The 27,632-nt window shown below is 36.0% G+C and overlaps 1 protein-coding gene across 12 annotated transcripts in view; it reads left to right on the top strand.

The window, feature by feature from the left end:
• The window catches only part of PICALM (phosphatidylinositol binding clathrin assembly protein), a 140,118-nt gene that overhangs the window by 70,980 nt on the left and 41,506 nt on the right, over positions 1–27,632 (top strand). For all 12 annotated transcript variants that reach the window (XM_066370215.1, XM_066370204.1, XM_066370263.1 and 9 more), the window contains exons 5-12: positions 6,862–6,955; positions 10,254–10,365; positions 12,826–12,932; positions 15,773–15,814; positions 19,761–19,846; positions 22,370–22,493; positions 22,750–22,886; positions 25,805–25,908. In XM_066370215.1, coding sequence (XP_066226312.1) covers positions 6,862–6,955; positions 10,254–10,365; positions 12,826–12,932; positions 15,773–15,814; positions 19,761–19,846; positions 22,370–22,493; positions 22,750–22,886; positions 25,805–25,908 — 806 coding nt within the window. The remainder of the gene's footprint in view (positions 1–6,861; positions 6,956–10,253; positions 10,366–12,825; positions 12,933–15,772; positions 15,815–19,760; positions 19,847–22,369; positions 22,494–22,749; positions 22,887–25,804; positions 25,909–27,632) is intronic.

The raw sequence follows: 27,632 nt of genomic DNA, 5'->3' as shown, positions 1-27,632 counted from the left end.
GGACCAACTGTACTTTTATAAAGCCCCATTTTTTTGTTATTCTGGCAAATTCAAGTTATTTTTCAAGAATTCACTGATGACATTTCTTTGAGGAACCTTATTTCTGTTGTTAGATTTTATAGGACACTGATATCCATAAGAGTATAGTCTTACATATTCATATATTCAGGACTTTCCAGAGTGTCTAAACCAGGGGTCCCCAAACTATGGCCCGCGGTCCACATGCGGCCCCCTGAGGCCATTTTATCCGGCCCCCGCCGCACTTCCAGAAGGGGCACCTCTTTCATTGGTGGTCAGTGAGAGGAGCATAGTTCCCATTGAAATACTGGTCAGTTTGTTGATTTAAATTTACTTGTTCTTTATTTTAAATATTGTATTTGTTACCGTTTTGTTTTTTTACTTTAAAATAAGATATGTGCAGTGTGCATAGGGATTTGTTGATGGTTTTTTTTATAGTCCGGCCCTCCAATGGTCTGAGGGACAGTGAACTGGCCCCCTCTGTAAAAAGTTTGGGGACCCCTGGTCTAAACATTGTGGATGTTTAATAGTTTTTGAAAAGATGACTTAAATGAGTTTGTAAACAGTGCATTAAATTGTTCAATGAAAAATGGATCCAATAAATTGCATGTAGATTTGTTTCTTCAGTTGGTTAAACATTGGCCTCTTCACTTTTTTGTTTACTTTATGTTTATTTTTTTTTTGACTTTTTTTTTTTTTTTTCCTAAGCTGGAAACGGGGAGAGACAGTCAGACAGACTCCCGCATGCGCCCGACTGGGATGCACCCGGCATGCCCACCAGGGGCGAAGCTCTGTCCACCAGGGGGCGTCGCTCTGCCGCGACCAGAGCCACTCTAGCGCCTGGGGCAGAGGCCAAGGAGCCATCCCCAGCACCCGGGCCACCCTTGCTCCAATGGAGCCTCGGCTGCGGGAGGGGAAGAGAGAGACAGAGAGGAAGGAGGGGGGGAGTGGAGAAGCAAATGGGCGCTTCTCCTATGTGCCCTGGCCGGGAATCGAACCCGGGTCCCCTGCACGCCAGGCCGACGCTCTACCGCTGAGCCAACCGGCCAGGGCCTACTTTATGTTTCTTGGTAGTATTAAGTGATGTTGAATTATCTTAAATTCTAAATTGGTCCAATTCAAAGTGACAAGACATTGTTATATAACAAGCAAACAACAACTAATCCAGCTGTTATATGTGAATAAGGACATGGCTGATTAGTTTTTAACCCATTGCTGTTATATTTAGTAAGCAAGTATCTAATTTTGATCTTTTTAAAGAGTTATAAAAACTGGTCTTCTGTATGACGTATGAATTGTCATGCATTTGGATTGAATCATGTTCAGGCATTTGGGTTTGTAAATTATTTGAATTTTTTTAAAGTCTGATATAGCATGGGATAGCTGTTAAGATTCTTCTTAATTAAGAAATTTAAAGTTCTCTGGGGAGAAATGATGTGGAGGCTAGTGAGAGAGGGAGAAATTAGAAATATCCCCACAATTTCTTGTAGAAGTCACTGGGGACATGGCACTATTTACTGGGAAGACTTTTGGGGAGTTGGGTAAGGGAGCATGTAGTGTTGAAAAGTAAGGGTTTCGGGTTGGAAATACTGGTTTTGAGATACCTGTGACTTGTACAAGTGGAGATATTAAGTAGGCAGTTGGATATACTAACTTGGAACTTGAGAGTTCTGGTTTGGGAATATAAATATGTCAATAGCATTTTGCTAATTTCTTCCTTGGGAATGGCAAATCACCAGGGGCATAAGTATAGAATGAGGGGAGAGGGCTCAGAAATAACATGAGATATACAATATCTATTTTAGCAGATGAATAAAGAATGAAGAGCCAACAAAAGAGATCGAAAAAGTGATATTGGGCCCTGGCTGGTGGCTCAGTGGATAGAGCGTTGGCCTGGTGTATGGATGTCCTGGTTTGATTCCTGGTCAGGGCACATAGGAAAAACACCCATCTGCTTCTGTTCCCCTTCCCCTCTCCCCTTCCTCTTCTCCCCCTCCTCTCTTTTCTCCTCTTCTCCCTCACCCCTCCTCTCCCTCTCCCCCTCCCACAGCTAGCGGCCCCAGGTGCTGAGGATGGCTCGGTACTTGAGCATTGGCCCCAGACAAAGTTGCTGGGTGGATCCCACTCGGGGCACATGCAGAAGTTGGCCTCATTATCTCCCCTCCTCTCACCAAAAAAAAAAGATATTGAGGTAGGAAGAAAAGGAGAGAGAGGAATAATAGAGGGTGCTAAGAAAGTAGAGTATTTCAAGAATGAGGAAACTTTTGAATGATGCTGGTAAGTCTAGTCAGATAAAGTTAAATAAGTAGCCATTAGGGATGCAACATGGAATTTCTAGATCATCTAGAGCAGTGCTCCCCAGCCCCCAGGCCGCGGACTGGTACCAGTCTGTGGGCCATTTGGTACCGGTCCGCAGAGAAAGAATAAATAACATATTATTTCCATTTTATTTATATTTAAGTCTGAGTGATGTTTTTTTATTTATTTATTTATTTATTTTTTTTTACAGAGACAGAGAGAGTCAGAGTGAGGGATAGACAGGGACAGACAGACAGGAACGGAGAGATGAGAAGCATCAATCATTAGTTTTTCGTTGCGCGTTGCGACTTCTTAGTTGTTCATTGATTGCTTTCTCATATGTGCCTTGACCACGGGCCTTCAGCAGACCGAGTAACCCCTTGCTGGAGCCAGCGACCCTGGGTCCAAGCTGGTGAGCTTTTTTTTTTGCTCAAGCTTGATGAGCCCGCACTCAAGCTGGCAACCTCGGGGTCTCGAACCTGGGTCCTTCCACATCCCAGGCCAACACTCTATCCACTGTGCCACCGCCTGGTCAGGCTGTTTTATTTTTTTAAAAATGACCAAATTCCCTCTGTTACATCTGTCTAAGACTCACTCTTGACGCTTTTCCTTGGTCACGTGATACATTTATCCATCCCAATCTATAGGCCAGTCAGTAAAAATATTTTCTGACATTAAACTGGTCCGTGGCCCAAAAATGGTTGGGAACCACTGCTCTGGAGAACTTTGTGGTAGCAGTGGTGGTGGTGTGTGTGTTTGTGTGTTTGAAGAATGGTGACTCTAGAGACCTTGCTTGCATGTTCATGGGAATGATCTAGTGTAAAAGAAAAGATTAATAAGCTGCATTGTCCAGTATGGTAGCTACTTGCCACATGTGGCTATTTAAATTTAAATTGATTAAAATCAAAGTTTAAAAATCACTTTTCCATTTGTATCAGCCACATATCAGATACTCAGTAGCTACATGTGGCTGGTGTCTACAATATTGAGTGGTGCATATATAGAACGTTTCCATCATTACAAATAGTACTGTTGGACAGTGCTGTGTTAGAGGAAAAGAGGGCAACCAGAGAATCATCAGGGTGGCAGCTAGAGGACTGACCTGTGAGTGGCATTTAAATTTGCTAGAAAGAAACTTTCTCTACTGTATAGGAACAGACCAGGTGTAGTTTGGTGGCGAGGTGACCAGGCTGTCTTTTTGTCATTTTCTATTTATGATTGAAGTATTTTGGGAGTTAAGTACTGAGAGTTGGTGTGTTGGATGTGGGGAGGCAAGAAAGGGTGGAGTGGTGGAAGGAGATTTGAAAGCATACTTAGTGGAATTCACTAGAGAAGGCTAAGAGAATTGCTGGCAATGCCGTGTCCTCATTTGAAGTTGATGACTGAATTTATTGTAGTTTTATCAATTTGCTCAGTTTTGTGGTTTTCCTGACAAGTTCTCAGCTGTATGTTACCATCATGGAAGATGTAAAAGTTTTCTCACCCAGGATTGCACATTTGCAAAGGAGTGATTATAACAATTCTAAGCTAGATGAAGGAAGTAAAATATAGGTAGTAGGGGGTTTGGTACATTGATGTTTATTAGTTTTTGCCATGGGGATAATTGACTCAGGCTGGAAAGTTAAAAGGTTACTGTCATAGGATAAGGTGTCTGAATTTTGTCTTCTCGTGGTGGTGGTGGTGGTGGGTGATTGATGTGGCTTTGGCGAGAGTCAGGCTCTGACCATGGGAATAGGAACTGCAGTCAAGGGACTTTGAGATTAAGATGTTGGATGGTTGTGCATGTAGATGTTGAAGTTAATCAAGAAAAACTGAGTCAAAATTCAAGTCTTTTGTGATGGAGGGGAAATGACCAAGAGGTAAAAAGTGACCTCAGCAAGGAGAGAGAGGAAGAACTAAAAGGAGACTAAATGGTGACTGATAAAATGAATGTGTGAGATGTATATGAAAACGGTTGCAATGAGGGAGTGCTATCCTTATCCCAAACTCCATCGGTTGGTACCAATCAATACTAGTAGTTTAGTATTTGAGAGGTTTACTTGTCTTATTGGGGAGAGTTGTTGGACTAAAGCTGGTCAGGAACTGCTTGCCTAAGGCAGTCCAATGTTCTTTAAACTCTGTTGTGTGGCACAACCAACACTGTTGTTACGTTTTATAACTTGTTTTTCTGGCTTCTAGGTTTGTAATGGAAGGAAATATTACCTTTTGCAATAAATAGCATGGATGGACCTGGAGAGCACTATGCTAAATGAAATAAGCCAGTTAGAGGATGACAAGTACCACATTATTTAACTCATATGTGGCATCTAATGAAGAAAATAAACTAACAAGCAAAATAGAGACAAACTCACGGAGAGCAGGCTGATAGATGTGGGTGAACGGGGTGAGGGATTAAACAATAAAGGACAAAAAAAAGAAAAACTTGTGGACATGGACAACAGTGTGGTGATTATGAGGGCAAAGAGGGAAGGTGGAGTGTGTTGAGAGGATAAATGGTGATGGATGGAGACGTGACTTGGGGGGTGAACACAGTGTAGTGTACAGAAGATGTAGAATTGTGCATCTGAAGCCTGTATAACTGTTAACTAGCACCTGTGGTGGCATAGTGTGGATAAAGTGTTAACCTGGAATGCTGAGGTCATCGGTTTGAAACCTCTGGCACACATACGAAAAGCAAGCAACTATGAATTGATGCTTCCTGCTCATAACCACCCCTCCCCACCTTTCTGTTTGTCTTTCTCCTCTCTCTAAAATTAGTAAATAAAATCTTTTTTTATATTTTAAGAGAGAGAGAGAAACAGAGAGGAGGACAGACAGGCAGGAAGGGAGAGAAATGAGAAGCATCAGTTCTTCATTGTGACACCTTAGTTCTGCAGAGTGAGTGACCCCTTGCCTCAAGCCAGCGACCTTGGACTCAAGCCAGCGACCATGGTGTTGTGTCTATTATCCCACACTCAAGCCAGGGACCTTGGGGTTTCGAACCTAGGTCTTATGAGTCCCAGTCTGACATTCTATCCACTGTGCCACCACCTGGTCAGGCAATAAATAAAATCTTTTAAAAAATAAAAGTAAAATTTAAAAAACAAACTCTGTTTGGCAAAAAGTACTATTGTTGCTTTTCATTACTTGATTGTTTTTCTGGCTTCTGGGTTTGTGATTGAAGGGGTTAACTCAGAGTGGAGCAGCTGGTTATAAGTATGGTTCATTTGTAAGTTAGGGATAGCTTGCACACTTTTTGAAAGTGCCTTGTTACTCTGCCAAAAGGTTCCAAAAGCTTTGAAGTCTAATAGGGTAAGGTTTATATCTATAATGACCCTACCACCGATTAGTGCTCTGACCATTAACAGTCATATATATAACCTCATGATCTAAAATTTCATCACGTATAAAATGAAATGGGACATTCATAGATTTTTGTGAGGATTTGCAAAACATACATCAAGTCCTTATGTGAAGTGTGATAGATAATAAACAGTGTTAATTGTGTGCCTTAGCCCCAGTACCTTTTATGTAGTGTTTTTGTCAATACAGTAGTTTTGTAAAATTAGAGTTTATTTTGTGCTGCTCATATTTCTCAATCTTTAGAAATATCTAAAGAAATATTTAAAGGAATCTTTTTGGAATTTTATAAAAATATTTCTTTTAATACTCAGTTATTTAATGGTCAGATTAGAATGAGTTGGTAAAATTGACTTTTCTTTCTTTCTTTCTTTTTTTTTTTTTTGTATTTTTCTGAAGTTGGAAACGGGGAGGCAGTCAGACTCCCGCATGCGCCCGACCGGGATCCACCCGGCATGCCCACCAGGGGCCGATGCTCTGCCCATCTGGGGCATTGCTCTGTCGCAACCAGAGCCATTCTAGTTCCTGAGGCAGAGGCCACGGAGCCATCCTCAGCACCCGGGCCAACTTTGCTCCAGTGGAGCCTTGGCTGCGGGAGGGGAAGAGAGAGACAGAGAGGAAGGAGAGGGGGAGGGGTGGAGAAGCAGATGGGCGCTTCTCCTGTGTGCCCTGGCCGGGAATCGAACCTGGGACTCCTGCACGCCAGGCCGATGCTCTACCGCTGAGCCAACCGGCCAGGGCCAAAATTGACTTTTATAACAAAGTAACTTTAGTTACAATTTTTTATATAACAAGCAGTTGGTGTTTTGAGTAATGAAGGGCTTAACTGCTGGCTCCATCATGTCCTATTTAGTTATTTGAGGCAAATTATTTGTTTGTTTTTTTTAAATAGTAAAACTACCCTTTACATACATGAGTGGTGTCAGATGATTTCCTCATGTGAAAAGTACACTATAAACTTGGCTGTGTAATGTAAGCTTTGATTTTTATTTCTCTTGTTTTACATCTTTTTTCCCCCCTAGTTTTAAGTGAATGCCTTGATAGATACAGATTTTTCCAGTTTTGGGTTTTGTATGATTTATGCTTAAGGTTTCAGGTTCAGTATGTGACATTTAATAGCAACTTGTTCTCTGTTTAAAAGAGAACCAGATGAGAGTTTAAAATATAGATTTAGTAACAAATTTAATTATTTTTTTTCAAAAACAGGGCTGATGGAGTTATGAGGACAATGAACACAGAAAAACTCCTAAAAACTGTACCAATTATTCAGAATCAAATGGATGCGCTTCTTGATTTTAATGTAAGTGGGTGACACAAATCTTTTATAATTTAAGATTTTAAAAAACATTATCCTTATAATTGGTCAGGGTTTTTATTTTCAAGTCTTCATAGACTCATTTTCATACTAATATCCCATTTGGCTAAGGATATTCTGTAACTCTGGGCCCAAATCAAGATTACTTCCCATTTTTATAATTGTTTGGATGTACTTTGATTTCTTGGGTAGTTCTTCTCTAGTTCTAGAATTATAGCATATACATTCATCTGTCTGTATCCACAGGGAATAGATTCCAGGATCACCTGTGGATACCAAAATTCACAGATATTCAAATAAAGGAATTTATTCCTTAAATGAAATGGCATTGTATTTGCATATAACCTTATGCACATCTTCGTATGTACTTTAAACCATCTCTAGATTACTTATAATACCTAATATACTGTAAATACTATGTAAATAGTTGTTATACTGTATTGTTTAGGGAATAATGAGAAGAAAAAATGTCTGTACAAGTTTAGTACCAATGTAACCATTGTAGGCTTACCTACATAGTACATAGTATGGCAGAAACACCGTAATTGTTTTTTCCTCAAATATTTTTTATCCCCGTTGGTTGAATCTTAGTATATGGAACCTGTGGCTATGAAGCGCTGACTGTACAAGCTAAAGAAAGTGATGCAGAGGTTAAAGGACTGATCCGAAAATCTATTTTCTTTTGATAATGCTTTTTAGATTTTAAAAATGTATGATGGTTTTCTTCAGGAATAGCCAATGTAGTATTTCACTTTTTGCCTGCTTTGTATGACTCAAAGCATGACAATTACTAAGAAATATAAGGAAGTTCAAATACACTTGTAACAGCTTGTTTTGTAGCTATTGCCCAAAGGCACTGTTTTCCCTGATATTTTTGTTTTAATGACCATGACTGGAACTGAGTTGCTAGCTTTGTCATTTGTTTGTAATGTTAGATGTTAGTATTTTTAAGTCTTTCCTTTTGTGGGGGCATCTGTTTTAAGACATTTTATTTTAGAGCTTGTAAGTGCAAGTTAGTGAATGAAACTGTGACAGTTTCATGCTGAAATTGATTTTTCCTTTAACTCGAACTAATAATTGGTAATTTAAGTTGCTTGAGGGCAGGTACCAGGTCTGCTATTTCTCTGCTGGTCCCCATTGTCAGTAGTGTGTGGCACATAGATACTATTCCATACACATTTCAGTAAATGAATCCTTTGTGTGCATCATCTACTAGAATAGTTTATCAGATTGACCTGCTGCCTGTTTTTATATAGCTTGTAAGCTAAGAATGATTTTTACATGTTTAAGTGCTTGAAAATAATTTTTAAAAACTAGTATTTTGATAAGCAGAAACTATATGAAATTTTAAATTCAGTGTTTGCAGTAATGTGATTAGAATGCAGTCAGGCTCATTAGTTTACATATATTGTTTATGGTTGTTATTGCAGTGTAATAACAGAGTTGAGTAGTTGTAACAGAGACCGTATATCCTGCAAAATCTAAATTACAGTCAGGCCCTTTACAAAGAAGAGTTTGCTGACCCCTAGTCTAACCCTTTGAGCAATATGAACGTTCATGTACGTCCTTGTGCCTCCTGATCATCCAGAATACAATTGTACATGTGTAAGGCAACACTAAAAAAAGGCAAATGTATGTTCTTCTTGTTTCCATAAATTGGTTGTCAAACAAACATGATTTTAAGTTAATAAAAAAATTTTAAGTTAATGTAACTGGAACAAATTTCATTTTTTGAAAACTCACTCCTGGGGATCAGCTAGCATGAAAAAAACTCACTACTCAAAGGGCTAGAAGACAAAGAAGACTGATAGATATCACAGTAGTTACAGTAGTGATATTTCAGTTTTTGTAGAGAAGAGGGTCCAACCATGAAATTTGTTTTCACTTTATCTTCAGTGTTGGTATTGTACACTTTTCAATATCTGCATCCTACTTCATTGTATGTAACAATTTACCTTAAATGCCTATTGATGAGAGCTTTTGGGTTTTTTATTTTAATCCAGAAAACAAATGGGGAAAAAACAGAGAAGAAAGGGGACACTAAATTGTGTGTGTTAGATAGTATATGTATCTACACATTAATAAATCTTTCTGTAAGATTAAGCCCTAAAAGAAAAATTTAGTGGTTCAAAGGACATCAGCATTTAAGGTTTTAAAATACTGTGACTTTATCACTCCAAAAGGATTGAGCCAGTCACTTGTCAACAGGTGCTTATTTTTCTTCAATATTATCAGTACTAATACCTTAGTTTTGATTATTTAATTACCTACTGTTCTGGTACTCAAGGATATTTCAGTAATTTGATTATTAAATTTTAATTTATCTGATAAGTAAAGTTGAGCTTCTTTTCACATGTTACTAGTCATAGGGGTTTTTTATTTTATAAATTATCATTTGCTTTGCTATTAGGATTCTCTCTATAATATAAATCAGCTTTGTTAGATATTCTGCAACTATTTACCAATTTATTGCTTATTATTTAACTTTGTACTTATGCTTTTGTATTCCTAATAAGTTAATATTTATGTACTAGATGTTCTTGTTATCTAAAAAAGAACTTAAAGTTAATTTGGCTTATCTTTTGATTCAGTCTTTGAGATAAAAATAAATTTTTTTTAGTATTCTTGATAAATAAGTGCTATTTTTTGTTAAAGCCTAATTCAATAATAATAATAATATTGATCATGTCTAAGGTATTACACTAGGCCATGACACTCAATATATTATTTAATTCTCTCGTAACCATGTCTGGCAAAAATATTATTATCATAAGCATTTTGAAGGTTTGTTTGTAATATTGAGAAAAGGTATATAGTTTTGAAAGTTATCTTCTGCCTAGCTTAGCTCAGTGCCTTGGTGATTGTAGTAGCCATTTAATAAATACATTTTAATATAAAAAGGTTTAGTAAATACTTCATGATTCAAAGTGAAAATTCACCTAAATGGGCTTTATTTTGCAATTAAAAATATTTAATGTTGAAATGCACTTACATTAAAAGACTTGAGGTATAGCCTAGGGATTTCAAAAGTTAAAGGTACTTTTGTTTTCAACTACTTATATCAAAACAAAATTGAATGTTGTAAGAGGTTTGTTTGCTTGTAGCCTTTACATAAATCTGAACTCTTATTAAGATTTTTGCACTCTTTGGTTGTAACTTTGTAAGAAATAAATGCTTTTTCTTTAATACACCTAGGTATATGAATTCACTGTATTTAACTTGAAGTCACTGTTATTTAAAACATAAGATTGGCTAATTTTTTTTTCTTCTAATTTTTCCCCAGGTTAATAGTAATGAACTTACAAATGGGGTAATAAATGCTGCCTTCATGCTCTTGTTCAAAGATGCCATTAGACTATTTGCAGCATACAATGAAGGAATTATTAACCTGTTGGGTAAATATTGTTATAGCTTAATGACATTATATTATCTTGTGTCATATGAGTAAATAAAATTGTCTGAGTTGTTATTTAAAATTGCCTAAAAATTTATTGAGATATATTGATTTATTGTTAGCAGTTTATTGGAGGAAAAAAAATTTATGCCTGTTACACAGCCTGAGTGATTAAATACTTTTTTAAAAGACTGTTTAGCTAAATGAGCTTTATATTTTTTCAGATATATCCATTTTCTTCTATCAATTTTATAATTTTTAGAAATATAAAAATCCCTTAAAAATTAAGTTGGAAGTTTCCTGTCCAAGGAAAAATCTTATTTTCTTATAATTTACTCCATAATGAACTTTAACTATAAAATTTATATTATTTCTAAGCTTAATTTTAAAATTGATAATTGTTTTAAATGCATTAAACATTAATTTTTAAGAATGAGGTGTTTTCAGGTTTTTAAGAAACTGTGTGGTGCTTAATTGTTTATTTGGTATACAGTGGATTTTTTTTTTCATTAAACTTTTTAAAAATTTTTTAAATTTATTTATTTTTTACAGAGACAGAGTGAGTCAGAGAAAGGGATAGACAGGGGCAGACAGACAGGAACAGAGAGAGATGAGAAGCATCAATCATTAGTTCTTCATTGCGCGTTGCAACACCTTAGTTGTTCATTGATTGCTTTCTCATATGTGCCTTGACCGTGGGCCCTCAGCAGACCGAGTAACCCCTTGCTGGAGCCAGCGACCTTGGGTTCAAGTTGGTGGGCTTTTGCTCTAACCATATGAGCCTGCGCTCAAGCTGGCGACCTCGGGGTCTCGAACCTGGGTCCTCTGCATCCCACTCTGACGCTCTATCCACTGCGCCACCGCCTGGTCAGGCACAGTGGATTTTTTGAAAAGTGCGGGTCCATTAATATGCATGTTTTTTCAACAAATACAGTAAATACAGTTTTTAAATGATTTCTTTAACATTTTCTTTACTCCAGATAACTTTATTGTAACAATATGGTATGTAATACATACAACATACAAAATATGTGTTAAATGACTGTTTGTTATCCCTAAGGCTTCTAGTTGACAGTAGGTGATTAGTAGTTAAGGTTTTGGGAAGTCAAAATTTATATGCAGATTTTTTTTACTGCGTTGGAATTGGCACTTTTAACTTTTGTGTCATTCAAGGGTTAACTTATAGAATACAGTTAATTTTGCCTGGACATTTTTTTCCAGTGGGATTTGGGTGGAGTAGACAAGTAATGGTCTTCAAATAGTGCCAAAATATGAATATCAGATATCAAATGTGTTCACTCCAATGTGCTTGCTCTCCCTTCAACTTACTTTTTAAAAATTTTTATTAAATATTTTTTTAAAAATCTGTTTTTTGTATGTACCCTGACCCGGGATCAAACCAATAACCTCTGCTCTTCCATGTGATGCTCTAACCAGCCAAACTATCAGATCTAAATTTGTTTTTCATAAGCTAGGGTGACAAGAACTTATTCAGGAATGCTTTAATCCAGGGGTAGTCAGCCTTTTTATACCTATCGCCCACTTTTGTATCTCTGTTAATAGTAAAATTTTCTAACTGCCCACCGGTTCCACAGTAATGGTGATTTATAAAGTAGGGAAGTAACTTTACTTTATAAAATTTATAAAGCAGAGTTACAGCAAGTTAAAGCATATAATAATAATTACTTACCAAGTACTTTATGTCGCATTTTTGCTGTTTGGCAGAATAAATCTTTATAAAACAACTACTGTAGTTAAATCTATCTTTTTATTTATACTTTGGTTGCTCTGCTACCGCCCACCGTGGAAGCTGGAACGCCAACTAGTGGGCGGTAGAGACCAGGTTGACTACCACTACTTTAATCCATGGAAATAGGAAAATTTGGCGTATTTTTTTTCACAAGTGAAAAATGGAGAGTTTTCTTCAAAGCTTTGGAAGGCATAGTATTTCCTTCTATGCTGTTTACTGCTATTTATATATTAAGTTTCAATGAGCTTTCCCATCCAAGTATTAACCAGGCCAACCCTACTTACGATATCAGCCGAGATTAGGCATGTTCAGGGTGGTATGGTTGTAGACTCAGTGAGCTTTCCACCTGACATTTGGATATGATGAAATAGCCATTTTTGTTAATAATATCATTAGTAAGACTATTTAATACTGATTTAAATGGAGTGGAGGGTGATATGTATTGTCATGCAAATACATATTTAGGGAATTGTGAGGGAAGGAAGAGGTATTATAGAACAAACTGGTAATATGAGTGAAATGTAGTAATTTTTCTGTTTTTAACATAACAGCATTTCTATTTTAATTTGCTTTAAATATCTAAGCTAATTTAACACTTTTTTCTTAATACTTGTATTATCTCTTTGGAGCCATTACTTAGTTTTTTCTTTTTGAGTGCTATGTATTATATTTTGATGTAAATAAAAGTATTTTTACATCTACTTTTGACAGAAAAATATTTTGATATGAAAAAGAACCAGTGCAAAGAAGGTCTTGACATCTATAAGAAGTTCCTGACCAGGATGACAAGAATCTCAGAGTTTCTCAAAGTTGCTGAGGTAAACTGCCCTTAAGTGACTGTATTTCTCAACTTGCTTTTTTTGTCTGTGTGGTTATGGTATAAATATGGTACAGTATTTAATAAAATACATCCTGTGTATTTAATTCAATATTGAATATTGAAAGTTAATCTATTTTTAAATTATTTATCTATAAATTAGGTAGGTGGCACACAGTGTTGGCAGTGATTTTTATGTTTGCAATTTGTTGTGTATATTAGAAAATTTATTCTGTTCAATGTGGTAGATACTATTCAGTGTTAGTACAGAAGAATCTTTTCTCCAGTGAGACTTGCACCTGGAGCCACATTGTACAGAATGTTTTGTTTCTCTGCAGAAGTGAATTTAGTGTATTTATTATCATGTACTATATTATAAACACCATGAACATAAGCTTTAGGATAATCCAATTTTGCAAATCTGTTTAAGAAATAATTTTCTGAAATTCTCACCGAAGGCAGTTGTGGTAATGCTTGCAGGCATTATATTGCTTACACAGAGGCAACTTTTAAAGTGTTGTTGTTTGTTTTCTCTTTCTCTATCATCTACCAATCAACACCAGAGATGTCTTGCTAGGATAATTCTGGAAGATGACTAGGCTATAATTGATCAGTGTTATATCAAAGTAGTTAATCTGGAACTAGCAAATTGATGATTTTAGCTCTATTACCATAGTGATATTTTATTTTGTAGTAGATGAATACAACAGAATGATGAGATCATTGAAGAGCTTTGAGTTGTTATCAGCTATTACATAAAGTTTACTTTATAAAATTTAGGGCAATTTAAGGCCCTGGCCAGTTGGCTAAATGGTAGAGTGTTAGCCTGGCATATGGATGTCCTGGGTTCGATTTCTGGTCGGGATACACAGGAGAAGTGACCACCTGCTTCTTTACCCACTCCCCTTCTTTCTCTCCCATAGCCATGGCTCGATTGACCCAAGCACATCAGCTCTGGGCACTGAGGATGTCTTTATGGATCCTTCGCCTCAGGCACTAAAATTAGCTTGTTTGTGACAATGGCCCAAGATGGACAGAGCATCTGTCCTAGACAGGCGTTGCTGGGGGGATCCTGGTTGGGGCATATGCAAGAATCTGTCCTTCTATCTTCCCTCTCTCACTTGGAAAAAAAGAAAGAAGTGTATTTTAAAAATAATAAAGTTTACTGTAATTTATTTTAAATTTAAAGTATCCATCAAGGAGAAATTAATGTTTTTTTCTATTTCTTTAGGGTGAGTCAATATTAAAAGCAGAAAATAAAAGTTTATACTCTGATTCCAGTAAATTCTTTTTTTATTTTCTAATTTTTTAAATGTTTCCATTGATTTGAGAGGGGAGGGAGGAGGAATAAAGAGAGAGGAAGCAAGGGAAAGGGAGAAAGAAGAATCAACTCATTTTACTTAGTTGTTCCATTTAGTTGTATACTTATTGATTGCTTCTTGTACGTGCCCTGATCAGGAGTCGAATCCATGATGTCTGGCACGCTGGGGCGATGCTGGCCTGGGCCCAGTAAAATTTTTAATTAAGTTTTACTTTGTTGACTTTTCCCTTAGGCCTCTTATGTTCTTTGCATTTGATAGTTCTAGTACTGATTTAAGTTTTAAGTCCTATTTGCCTCCAGATCTGTTGGTCTTTGAGATGGAATAGACCATCTATTTCCATATGATCTGAGAAATAAGAAGATTCTTCTGCTCTAAAATAATTTTCATGAGGGTGTCTTTGGGATTGTAATTTCATTATGAGATCTTAGCTCTTGGAGTAAAGGCATGAGTAACCTTTTCAAATATGTTTGAAGGGGGGCAGATTTATCAGTTAGTAACTAGCTATTAAGATCTCAGTATGAATTATTTTATTAAATTTTCTACTGATGTCATTCTGGGACTGACCCTTCAGAGGCTGAGAAAAGGAAGAGAGAATAATAAGTAGGAATGGTTTTTATCTTCTTTTTTTGCTGAAAATTGTCTAGTGCCTGAACAACATGAAAGTGTGTTTGGAATTGCTTTGTGGAAACAGTTATATCCTGGTTAGAGATCACTTGACATTTGTAAAAACCTGGCCTACTTGAGTGAACATAGGTATTAAAAATTGTTGCCTGTAATGATTTCCTGGAAAAGCATATTTTATGGAGAAAGACAAATTCATTGTCATAAGATTTATTCTTGAACTTCTTATGCTCCAGGGAATTTGTTTGTGGTCAGCCTCTTTATTGCCGTAATGTTTTTATCATATAACAAGAAGAAATGATTTTTTTAGATTGTGACAAAGTGTAGGGGCTTAGAAGATATGGAGATGGTAACTTAATAGTCTTGTTGAATTTCCAACTCCAGTTCCCCTCCTATTACAACTTTGAGAGCCATCAGATAACATCTAAGCCCTTGGAAATACCGGATGATATATTTGGAGATTAGTCTTCTGATTTTAAAGAAGCCTATCTAATATAATTGTGGCTTTTTTGTTGTTGTTGTTTTGTGACAGAGACAGAGAGGGACAGATATGGACAGATAGGAAGGGAGAGATGAGAAGCATCGATTCTTCGTTGTGGCACCTTAGTTGTTCATTGATTGCTTTCTCATATGTGCCTTCATGGGGGCTACAGCAGAGCGAGTGACCCCTTGCTCAAGCCAGCGACCATGGGTTCAAGCCAGTGATCATGCTCAAGCTGGCAACCTTGGGGATTCGAATCTGTGTCCCGGTCCAACACTATCCACTGTGCCACTGCCTGATCAGGCTCTAATGTAATTGTTCACAGTACTAGTCATAAATGTCATTTTCCAATTTTTATTTTGAAAACATCTTTATTATAATTTTATCTATTAAATGCAATGCTGTTTTTTCTTATAGCAAGTTGGAATCGACAGGGGTGATATACCAGACCTTTCACAGGTAAGTATATTGTTATTATACCATTTCACTGTCTGCACTGTATTGCTAGTGTGAAGGGCACAAAATGAACAATATGCAGCCCATGCTGTCAAGGAGAGATAGATACATTTTTTGACAGATTTTAACATTTTGATGTATTGCTGATGATTGTTCTAACATAACCATACAGAATGATCTACTCACCTCTTATATTGGTGAAGACTAGCCACTGTTATACCATTCTTTATTTATTTTTTTAATTTCTCTTTCCTATCATCATTGTCAAAAGAAAGAACTAAACTTAGTGGTATTTTAAAAACAAAATGTATGTTATACTATTGATAGAGAGAATTATTTTATATAGGATTTAGGTTTCCTGTTTCAAATCTTCTACTTTGGTTATTTGAATCAGGTAAGAGTGTTAAATAGGGAGAAAACTCAAAACAGGATATTGAAAGAAGAAAGCAGATTTTGTTCATCTCTTTGAGTCCTGGTTTGCCCTGTGATTTGTGGAAATTACTCTCTTTGCTTCAGTTTCAGCATCTCTACAATAGAGGAATTATAATACCTACCTCATAAGGTAGTTGGGGCAGTTAAATGAGTTAACATGTAAAACACAGCGTTGAGCACTCAATGTTAGCTATCACTATTTCTTTTTATCATCATCCTCAAAAAAAATTTTAGGGCCCTGGCCGGTTGGCTCAGTGGTAGAGCGTTGGCCCGGCATGCGGAAGTCCTGGGTTCGATTCCCAGCCAGGGCACACAGGAGAGGCGCCCATCTGCTTCTCCACCCCTCCCCCCTCTCCTTCCTCTCTGTCTCTCTCTTCCCCTCCCGCAGCTGAGGCTCCATTGGAGCAAATGGCCCGGGCTGGGGATGGCTCCGTGGCCTCTGCCCCAGGCGCTAGAATGGCTCTGGTCACAGCAGAGCGACACCCCGGATGGGCAGAGCATCACCCCCTGGTGGGCATGCTGGGTGGATCCCAGTCGGGCGCATGTGGGAGTCTGTCTGACTGCCTCCCCGTTTCCAGCTTTAGAAAAATACAAAAAAAAAAAAAATATTTTTTAGGAAATAAACTTCAAACATTCATTTATTTTTTTAATCCGGCTTTTTCTGCTGGTGTATGTATATGTGTGTTTTGTCTTTTAACCAAGTATTAAGAATGAAAGTACTTGGCAAAAACTATCCTTGTAACTCTTGTATCACCTCTCTCCTTAATAGATAGATTCTTTTACCTTATTTTAAATTGTTCTGGGACAGTGATGTTTGTTATATTTCTCTGTACTCATTCTGATTCATCCCTTTGATCTCTAGGCCAAGAGTATGCAGTGGTTCTAGTTATGGGTTATATGTGAATCAAACACTGCATTGATCTCATTAAGACTGAGCACATTGGGCTAAACATGAAAAGTCATTGCTAGACAATATATGTAGTATAAACTGATTTGGCAGTTTCAGATTTTCTGTTATCCCATTTGTCATGTCACCTTCACCTATCTTTTTCTTTTAAAAACATAAACCTCAGGCCAGACTGTCATGTGTCTGTACTTTATCCATGGTGTTGAAATTAAGTAGGGTTGGCCAGCCTTCTGATCTTCCTTCCGTCTTCATTGATGATCTGGGTGATTCAGAAAATTTTCTAAAGCTATTTATATTTCAGGGAAGATGATGGTGGTTATGCACAAGAGTAGAAATTTGAGATTGTTTATTCTTTGTTATAAATTGCCCATTTTAAGATGTGAAGCATTACATTTCCTTCACTCTTTTTAATGTGGTCTTGACATTTTATGAATAGCAAGATATATTTAGAATGGATTTTGGAAATAGCTTGTTATTACTTATCATATTTGTAAGCCTCAGTTAAACCTTTCAGAAAAATATAAACTGTAGTGGAAGTGACCACAGTTTTAATTTAGGATTCTATAGCAAAGTACTTAATATCTAGTCTTTCAGGCCAGGCATACCCGTACACCCTATGTTGGCTTCTGCTATGTATCAGATAAGTGTTCTTGGATAAGTAACTTAATTTTTACTGTCTTTGATTGTTTATTTGTAAATTGGATGTACTAGTAATGTCTTCCTCATAGTCAGTAATTTTATACACTGTATACCTATTGTGTTATGTAAGAACTTTTTTTTGAGGGAGAGTGAAATAGAAAAGAGACAGGAATGGAGACAGGGTGAGAAGCATCAGCTTGTAGTTACTTTCACTTCATTTGTACATTGAGCTTCTCAAATGTGCGTGTCAATGTTCCCTTGCTCAAGCTGACAAGCTTTGGAATCACGGGGACAATTCCCATTCTCAGAGCCAGAGACCTCAGGGTTTTGAACTGGCGACCTCAGTGTTCCAGGTCAACATGTTATCCACTGTGCCACCACCGTCAGGCATTTTATAAGAACTTTTTAAATGTTAATTGCTGTCATCAACATTCTCATCATCTTTGTCAGTAGCTCTTGGATCAGTGCTTTGCCTGTTGGTTTTGCAAATATTTTATTGGGGTTGGGCGAGTTACACATGTGCTCACAGTTTAACAAATGTCATGGTTACAGTCTAATCTTTTTGCTTTTAATTGGTTTTCTACTGTATCTGCTTTGTGCTCATGTCTTTATATATTTATATATAAATAAAATACAGGAAGAAGGAAATTGTTTAAGTCATAATTATTAGAGAAACAAGCTAGTATTGCCTCTTCCGACTATTTTTAGATCACTGTCATCCAGAAACTATCTCAATATTTGAAGTAATCGAATGCCACTGATGCATTTGCTTCACAAAGGTAGTAACAGGTCCTTCTCAGATTACTGAAATGGTGTTCTTTTGAAAGTAATTGACTTCTTATATTGAGATTTGATTTATAACCTGAGAGTTTAAAATCTAGTCTTATTTTTAAAAAATTTGAGGTAAATATTTATTTCAATGAGGTTTGATTACTATAAACATTTGTGTAATCAATACGTATTCAAAATATAAATTAATTCTGTCACCTTAATTTTTGTGTGCCCTTTCAGCTACTCCCTACTTCTCTCTATGCAGACTACTGTGTTGATTTCTAATAGTGTACTTTTATCAGACCTTTAATTTAAATGGAATCATGCAAGTGTTTATTCTCTGTCTTCTTTTGCTCCTCATAGTGTTTTGAGATATTTTCGTGTCGTTGAGTGTACCATTAATTGATTCTTTTTTATTGCTGCATAGTATTCTGTTGTGTTAATTTACCATAATTTTATGAGTTGTCTAAATGATGAACTTTTGAATTATTTTCAGCTTTTTACTGTTGTAAATAAAGCTACTTAAAACATTCTTGAACAAGTTTTTTTTTTTTGCAGAGAAATATGTCTCTTGGATAAATAATTAGGAGTGGGATTGGGTAGTTAAGGTAGATGTATATTATTTAACTATTAAAAACACCCAGACTCATTTTTAAGGTGGATGTGCTCCACCAGCATTGTATGAGAGTTGCAGTTGTTCCATGTCTTAACCATTTGATATCTATTGCTAGTCCATTTAACTTCAACCGTTCTAGTTGGTAAGAAGTTCTATCTCATTGTGGTTCTAATTTTTATTTTCTTGATGTTAGTCTTCAATTTAATTTACCAATAATTATTCAAAAATTACTCAGAAGGTACTTCTTAAATATCAGGAACATGCTCAACAGTATGTCTAGAGCCTTTAGAAGTATGGTTCTATTTAAAATTTAAATAAGTTAAATATTTAATAAATTAAATATTCACAAGATCCTCTTAAATGTTTCATTTACATAGTCTTAATTTTTATATTTTTGATTATGTTTATTAGAACTCTACTCTAGGTCATGCTTAATAAAATGAAAATAATAGTTTGATTCTTAGGTAGCTAAAATTCCAGTTTATTAGTTAATGAGGAAGATAGCTATTTTTGTTTTCTATCTCAGATTTATTTTGACCAATGGCCTGATTATTGAGAAAGTCTTGATATTTGTGTAATTTCAGGCCCCCAGCAGCCTTCTTGATGCTTTGGAACAACATTTAGCTTCCTTGGAAGGAAAGAAAATCAAAGATTCTACAGCTGCAAGCAGGTATGTTATTCTTCATAGAGCAAGGAGCAGAAGTGATGTTTCTGAGAGAATGGATGAATCCAGCTCAAGTTCCAAGTTATTTAATGTCTCTTTATCTTGATTTAATTACTTATAAAATGGGTTTGACAATAGTATCAACCTTGTGGAGTTGTTGTCAAGGATTAAATGAGTTAATGCATATTCTTAGAATAGTTCTTGATCTTCAATAAACGTTAGCATCCATTAAGGTGATGACAGTTACTGCTTGGTCTAGAATTGTGTTCATAGTATGACTGTTTCTTTTAAAGAAGATAATGCATTGATTCCTTTGATTTTTTTAAGTGAGAGGAGGGGAGATAGACTCTTGCATATGCCCTGACCAGGATCCACCTGGCATCCCCATCTGGGGCCGATGCTTGAGTACTGAGCTAATTTTAGTCCCTGAGGCTGACATACACGGACCAGCAGAGCTATCCTCAGTGCCAGGGGCCAGTGCTTGAACTAGTTGAGCCAATGGCTGCGAGAGGGGAAGAGACGGGGGCAGGGAGAGGGAGGAAGAGAAAAGCAGATGGTTGCTTCTCATATGTGTCCTGATTGGGGATCGAACCAGGGACGTGCGCACATTGGGCCAGTGCTCTATCGACTGAGCCGACTGACTGGTGTGGGCCCGTATGATGTTTTATAAGTTGCCTTTTTAGAAAATTCATTAAGCCCTGTGAAGTATGCAAGTAGTAACTCTGGGGCCTCAAACCTGGGATGGATTTACCATCTTTCCCTAATTACAGTTCATGTGATTGATTATTGACATATTTTAATCAGTCTGTTAGGCATTGACCTGATGTCCAAGATGAAGACCAATTAACCTAGCACATGGAAAGTAACACAGACCACATCAATCTTGTAACGTGATTTTTATGTTGGGTAGTAACTTGAGTAATTACCATGTTTTCTTACGAAGCTTTCCTTTTAACAATATGAAGAAAAAGTTTGTATGAGAACCTTTTTAGACTTTGTTGTTTCAGAACTTTTTTTTCAGCAACAAAATTTAAATAATTTGTAAAGGAAAATGTTGTTACTGAATTTTGATAGTTTTTAATTTCAGATATGTTCTTTGAATTTTCTGGTAGATTTTTAGAAGTATATGCTAAAATTATAAAGCCCATAGATTTGAGAAAGTAATAAAGAATATAACCAAGAAGTAGTTCAGCTACTGATATCATACATTTTTTATCATAGAATTTGTTGGGTTTCTTGTATTCTGTCACAACAGTATTACTTTCCCTGTGTTTTGAATTGTATCTTTATATTGGCTCATTTATCGAATTAATTTTACATAAAATTTAAATAGTGTTGCAATTTATGTGCTTAGAGTAGAAATTTAGTGATGTTGGTGTGTGATAAAAGGAAAATGAATGTGTCATTACTGAGGGGTAGTTCTTCAGGTTAGAGTTCTTTACCACATGAGTTTATTTTACCTAGAATTAACATGTGGGAATTTAATACTGGGGCTTATGGTATTGGGAACTTTTGTTTGTTTGTTTGTTTTTACAGGGACAGAGAGAGAGAGTGAGTCAGAGAGTGGGATAGACAGGGACAGACAGGAATGGAGAGAGATGAGAAGCATCAATCATCAGTTTTTCATTGTGACATCTTAGTTGTTCATTGATTGCTTTCTCATATGTGCCTTGACCGCGGGCCTTTCAGTAGACCGAGTAACCCCTTGCTTGAGCCAGCGACGTTGTGTCCAAGCTGGTGAGCTTTTTGCTCGAGCCAGATGAGCCCGCGCTCAAGCTGGTGACCTTGGGATCTCAAACCTGGGTCCTCCGCATCCCAATTCAACGCTCTATCCATTGTGCCACTGCCTGGTCAGGAGGGAAGGTTTTGATGTAAAGGAAAGGAGGTGGCTTACTGTGAATCTGCCAGGGAGAGATGATTCAATCAGGGTACATGGCTGAAAAGGAAATTCTAACTTGGCAAAATGGTAGCAGATAGAAAAGAGGTGGCAGATGGACCAGTGACTGGAATGAAATTGATCTTCTTTTGAAGGAACCTGTGGTCCTCTAGGAACGATGTCTTTGGGTATTATAAGGGAAACATACTTAGACACATTATTTGTTGCTGGTACTCATGTTTTAGCATTACTGTAGTAATACTGTTGAAACCCAGGCTGTGAATTAGCAGAAAGTCATTTCCTGTGAGAAACTCAGTATTTTTTACACATCAAAGTTTTCCTGGGAATATGTGAGCTCTTTCCTAATAGTATAGGTTCTCTTCCTTGGCACTTGAAAGAGGCAAGGTCTCTTACCTTTATTGTAATCCCTTTACAAAATCTAACACTTAAAAAAAAGAGTGACTGTCAATCATTAATTGCTAATAATTCTGTAGGTTACTGGTTAAAATATTGCATATGAAGTACTGGTTTCGACTTCGTAAGTTGAGTTCATAATTATAGTGTCTGTGCCAATGTTATCAGGTCATTTCTTAACCAGGCTGTAATGTGAATGTTTGGCAATAAGCCAAATTATGTTTGTCCAATTATTTTAGGGCAACAACACTTTCCAACGCAGTCTCTTCCCTGGCAAGTACTGGCCTTTCTCTTACCAAAGTGGATGAAAGGGAAAAGCAGGCAGCATTAGAGGAAGAACAGGCTCGTTTAAAAGCTTTAAAGGTAGGTGTGTGCATTTTTTTATTTGGAAAAACAAGTACAGGTGTTCATAGAAGAATTGGGACCTCTATGGAGACTAACAGTATTTAATGTATAGCTATCCAAATGGGATAAAACTTAGTACATAGCCTCGTTTTTCATCCTGACAAACAGAATACCTTTCTGCTATCAAAACAGAATTAGAAAATGCTTTTGTTTAGAATACATACAAACAAATCTGGTTTCTGGATTCCTTACGGGAAATAACTTTTCTTAACAGGAACAACGCCTAAAAGAACTAGCAAAGAAACCTCTTACCTCTTTAACAACTGCAGCCTCTCCTGTGTCCACCTCAGCAGGGGGCATAATTACTGCACCAGCCATCGACATGTTTTCTACCCCTAGTTCTTCTAACAGGTATGTGGAGAGGTTAACAATTCCCTTTGAATACTTAGGTTTAAAGATGTCTAACAAATTTTGCAGAGCTTTTTAGGTTAAGTTTAATTTATCATTTGTAATCATAAATTTATTCACAGGAGGTGGTATAAACGGTGGTAGAGGTATAACTAAATATAAACTAATGGGTTTTTATTTTGCCTATTTAGGAAATAGCTGTTGGCAGAATTATAAATTTATACTAACTGGAATGTAGTGAGTTATCTCTTGTCAAACATTTCATTGTGTAAAAGTTCATTATAATTAATTAAACACAGTATGAAGTATCTAATTATTCAAGACCCCTTACAACTCTTGGAGATACAGATATTGATATATATTGATATACAGTGTGTCCGTAAAGTCATGGTACACTTTTGACCCGTCACAGGAAAGCAACAAAAGATGATAGAAATGTGAAATCTGCACCAAATAAAAGGAACACCCTCCCAGTTTCGGTAGGATGATATGGCAGTGTGTGCGCATGCGCAGATGTGATGACGTAACACCGTGTATACAGCAGAGCAGTCCACGGCCATGCCAGTCGAGATGTGGATGGTACAGAGGAAAGTTCAGTGTGTTCTGTGGCTCACTAAATTCGAATCTGTGACCAAAGTGCAACGTGAATATCAGTGCGTTTATAACGAAGTGCCACCACATAGGAATAACATTACTCGGTGGGATAAGCAGTTGAAGGAAACCCCGTTCTGGTAGGCCATCAGTTCATCAGTCAGTGATGAGTCTATAGAGGCTATACGGGATAGCTACCTAAGGAGCCCTAAAAAATCTGTGCGTGAGCCCACATCGAACTGCACTGAATAGGTATGAAACTGGGAGAGTTTTCCTTTTATTTGGTGATTTCACACTTCTATCGTCTTGTTGCTTTCCTATGACTGGTCAAAAGTGCACCATGACTTTACGGACACACTGTATATGGATAATGGTTATGGCATGTATTTTAAAATACTAAATGTTTTTGATGTCTATTCCCTGGTGTTAAATTTGGTAATCTGGAACATGGTAACAGTTTAGTTGCCAGATTTCTGTGGTTTTGAAGCCTACCAGACCAACATCAATAATCTTGTTGCTTAATTTAAGCTACTTAACAATGGCAATATAATATTTCTACTCTTATTTCTTAATCTTTTTTTAAAAAACTGTTTCCAAATAAGATTATGTATGGTATAAGTCAAGGTTTTTCAGTCTTTAGTAAGCATCAGAACTAACTAGAGGGTTAATTAAACCACAGAGCTGAGCCCTATCTTAAATTTCTGATTCAGTTGGTGTTGAGTAAGGACCAAAAGTTTTCATTTCCAGCAAACTTCCAGATAGGATTTAGCACAGTATTTAGCACATGGTAAATGCACCATAGAGAATGATGATTTTTTGTTGTTGTTGACTTGTTCTTTAATTTTATTATTGATACTGTTTATATTTTTAGCTTCTCCTTAAAAGGTCTTCCTTCCCACCTACTGACTCCTATTAGAGCTCAGTGTAACTTTTATTAACTCAACTGCTACCTACTTCCTAAAGTCTTAGTAGATGTTTGGTGAATTTAGTTACATGGTTTTCTTTCAGCTTTTGTTTTGTTTTTATATGCCACTTTCCTTAATTCCCAATGAAATGACATTGGATCCATTAAGTGTCAAGTTTTACACTTGAAGACTTTCAAAAGAAGTCTGTTTTAGGGGAGATGAATGGGAAAGAATGTTGAATGTTTGAGGATGAAACAAATATTATTAAAGAACTAATTTGACTGTGCTTTATTTCACTTAATATACTCAAAAGTTCTCACCTATAAAGGTTGAGAGCAAAATTCTATTACAGAATACTTATTGTATATTATCATAATTCTCTATATTCTAAATGTATTTGTATTTTTATTTACTTACCTATAACATTTTTTTTATATTGAAAAGACATGTTTTTAGTGTAAGTTAAAAATAATGTCTACTGTGATACATACACCTAATGCTTCAATTCATGGATACTCTAGAATTTTTTCCTTTGTTGTTGTTATTACTTAATTACATAAGTCTTGTGGTAATATATGTATTATATAAGCATCCCCCCAGGAGTTATGTGATGGGTGGCTCCATTATAAATTTATGTCATATATACATGTATAATATTTTCCCCCTGTATTATTGATGTTATTTAGATTATGAAGTAGTTGAGGTGAAGTTAGCAGGTATTTTACTTTATAGGGGTATGCATTGATATTGCAAATGTAATTGAGGTTTTTTAAAGATTAAAAGTAAGAAAACAAATTTTCTTGAAAAAATTAAAATTGCCTTGTTGTTTCATATTTTCAAATCATGTTGTTTAGGTTTATTTCAAGACAGAAATTAGTATTTCACTAGGGCAGTTATTGATCTTTTCTTGAGGATGATTATAATTTGATTCCTATGTAAACTGAAGATACACAGAAATCAGTATTTCACTGGGGCAGTTATTGATCTTTTCTTGAGGATGATTATAATTTGATCCCTATGTAAAATGAAGATACAGTACTTGAATATATCTCTAGGCTTCCTTAGATGTGTGCTGTTGTATGAGGGATATGCCATTGTTATCTTGCTGAAACTCTTCCTCCTTTTGAGATTTACATTATTGGGGCTTTTTCTCAGTTTTTTAAAAATTATTATTTTAATTTTTTTTCCATTGATGGGGGGGTCAATTTGTTGTTCCATTTACCCGTGCACTCATTGGTTGTTTGTCATATATACCCTAACCAGGGATCGAGCCTATGACCTTGGGATGACACTCTGTTCACGGAGCCACCTAGCCAGGGCCTCAGTTTCTTTTTAATGTTCTGATTTAGAGGAGCAGGAAAAGGGAATGACTAATATAGCAGAGTTTACCTAATAAATAAATCAACTTTTCAAAATTTTTTTTAGCACATCAAAGCTACCAAATGATTTGCTTGATTTGCAACAGCCAACTTTTCATCCATCTGTACTTCCTATGTCAACTGCTTCTCAGGTAGCAAATACATGGGGAGGTAAGCATTCAAGAATTCTACTTTATATGTTGTATAGGTGTCTGCTCTCCCTCGTCTGTGGTATTTTACTTATTTGTATAATTTTTGTTAAATTTGATACATGAGAACTTAAAAATACTAAAATAGCAATGAAGTTAGTCCTTTTGAAGACATTTTCATTTATTTATAAATGTAGTTTTAGATTTCATGTTCAATTAAATTATGAAATGAGGTTTAATGAAGAAGAATAGGAATGACCAAATGTATGTTTCAGTGTAAAATTATTCTTTCAGTGTTGAAGTTCTACTCCATAATCAGAAAATGCGTAATAGTCATTTTACTTTTGGTATAGAAAAAAAAAAATTACTTGCAGGGGAAAAAAAATCTCATCTTGTGTAAGTATATGATAAAGTTCTAATAAAACTCAGAACTGTGTTATCAGGCAGTAAACTATGTCCTGACCAGGAATGTCATGACAAATTTTATGCTACTTGTTTTTAAAATGTTGATTTAACTTAGACTTATAAGATTTTGGTGTTCAAAGATTTTTCCATAGTACCAACAGGAATGTTTGCTGCCTGTCAGTTCTTTGATCTTGACGTGACCATATTGTGACCATGTCCGTGGCATCTTTGAAGGAGTGAGCCTAGTCTCTATGTCAATTTTTAACCACTTCTGCTTAGTCATTTAGTATGTTTTCAAATCATTTTCTTTGGTTGGTTTTGGTGTTTCTGTTTGTATATATGTAAGTATTATTTTATAAACACTCAAAAATTATTTGGGAGGAAAAGGAATATTCTGAGAAAGGATAATGTCTAGAGAACTACAGAGAATGGCAAGCTACCTTAAAACTTAACGTGTGGCTTACATGTGAAATCTGAATTGATTGGCTTACTTTTCATGGCAAATATAAAATTAAAGAACAGTGAGTTTTTATGAATTAGATGTGTTTTCTTCTTTATTTTTATAATGTGAGGTTTAAGGACTTTATGTTTTGTTTTTTATAGCCATTTCTTAAGGCTATTTTGCATAATAAACATAATGTATGTGAAGGCAGAAGTTTTAAAATATTTTGTTTAAGGTTATACCTTCAATGTCTGGTTTATAATAGTACTTTATAAATAATTGTATGAGTGGTCATTTTATTCCCCTAGATTGGTATTTCTGGTTCCTAACACAGATTAGGGAACAGGAATAGTAAAACACTAGATTTTTAGACAAATTTTTTGAGCCATATCTTAATTAAAAGCTAATACTCTCTGAAGGCAAGTTTAATTTAGCTAAATCTTAAAATTTGGGAGTAATAGTTTCTAAGTTTAAAGTCAATAAATACTTTATTAAAAAATTTTTTTGATAAATGCCTTTTTTTAAAAAAAAGATTTTATTTATTAATTTCGCAGAGAAGGGAGAATGGGGAGGGGAGTGAGAAGTATCCATTCATAGTTGCGTCATTTTAGTTGTTCATTGATTGCTAGTCATATGTGCTTTGACAGGGTAAGCCCAGGGTTTCAAACTAGCAACCTCAGCATTCCAGGTTGACACTTGACCCACTAAACCAGTGGTAGTCAACCTGGTCTCTACCGCCCACTAGTTTCAGCTTTCATGGTGGGTGGTAGCGAAGCAACCAAAGTGTAAATAAAAAGATAGATTTAACTATAGTAAATTGTTTTATAAAGATTTATTCTGCCAAACTTAGCAAAAATCCAACATAAAGTACTTGGTAAGTAATTATTATTATATACTTT

Source organism: Saccopteryx leptura, chromosome 1 (assembly GCF_036850995.1).
Source record: "Saccopteryx leptura isolate mSacLep1 chromosome 1, mSacLep1_pri_phased_curated, whole genome shotgun sequence".
In the NCBI taxonomy this organism is placed as follows: domain Eukaryota; kingdom Metazoa; phylum Chordata; class Mammalia; order Chiroptera; family Emballonuridae; genus Saccopteryx; species Saccopteryx leptura.
Note: the sequence above shows the minus strand (reverse complement) of the source record. Positions and strands in the feature narration are given on the sequence as shown.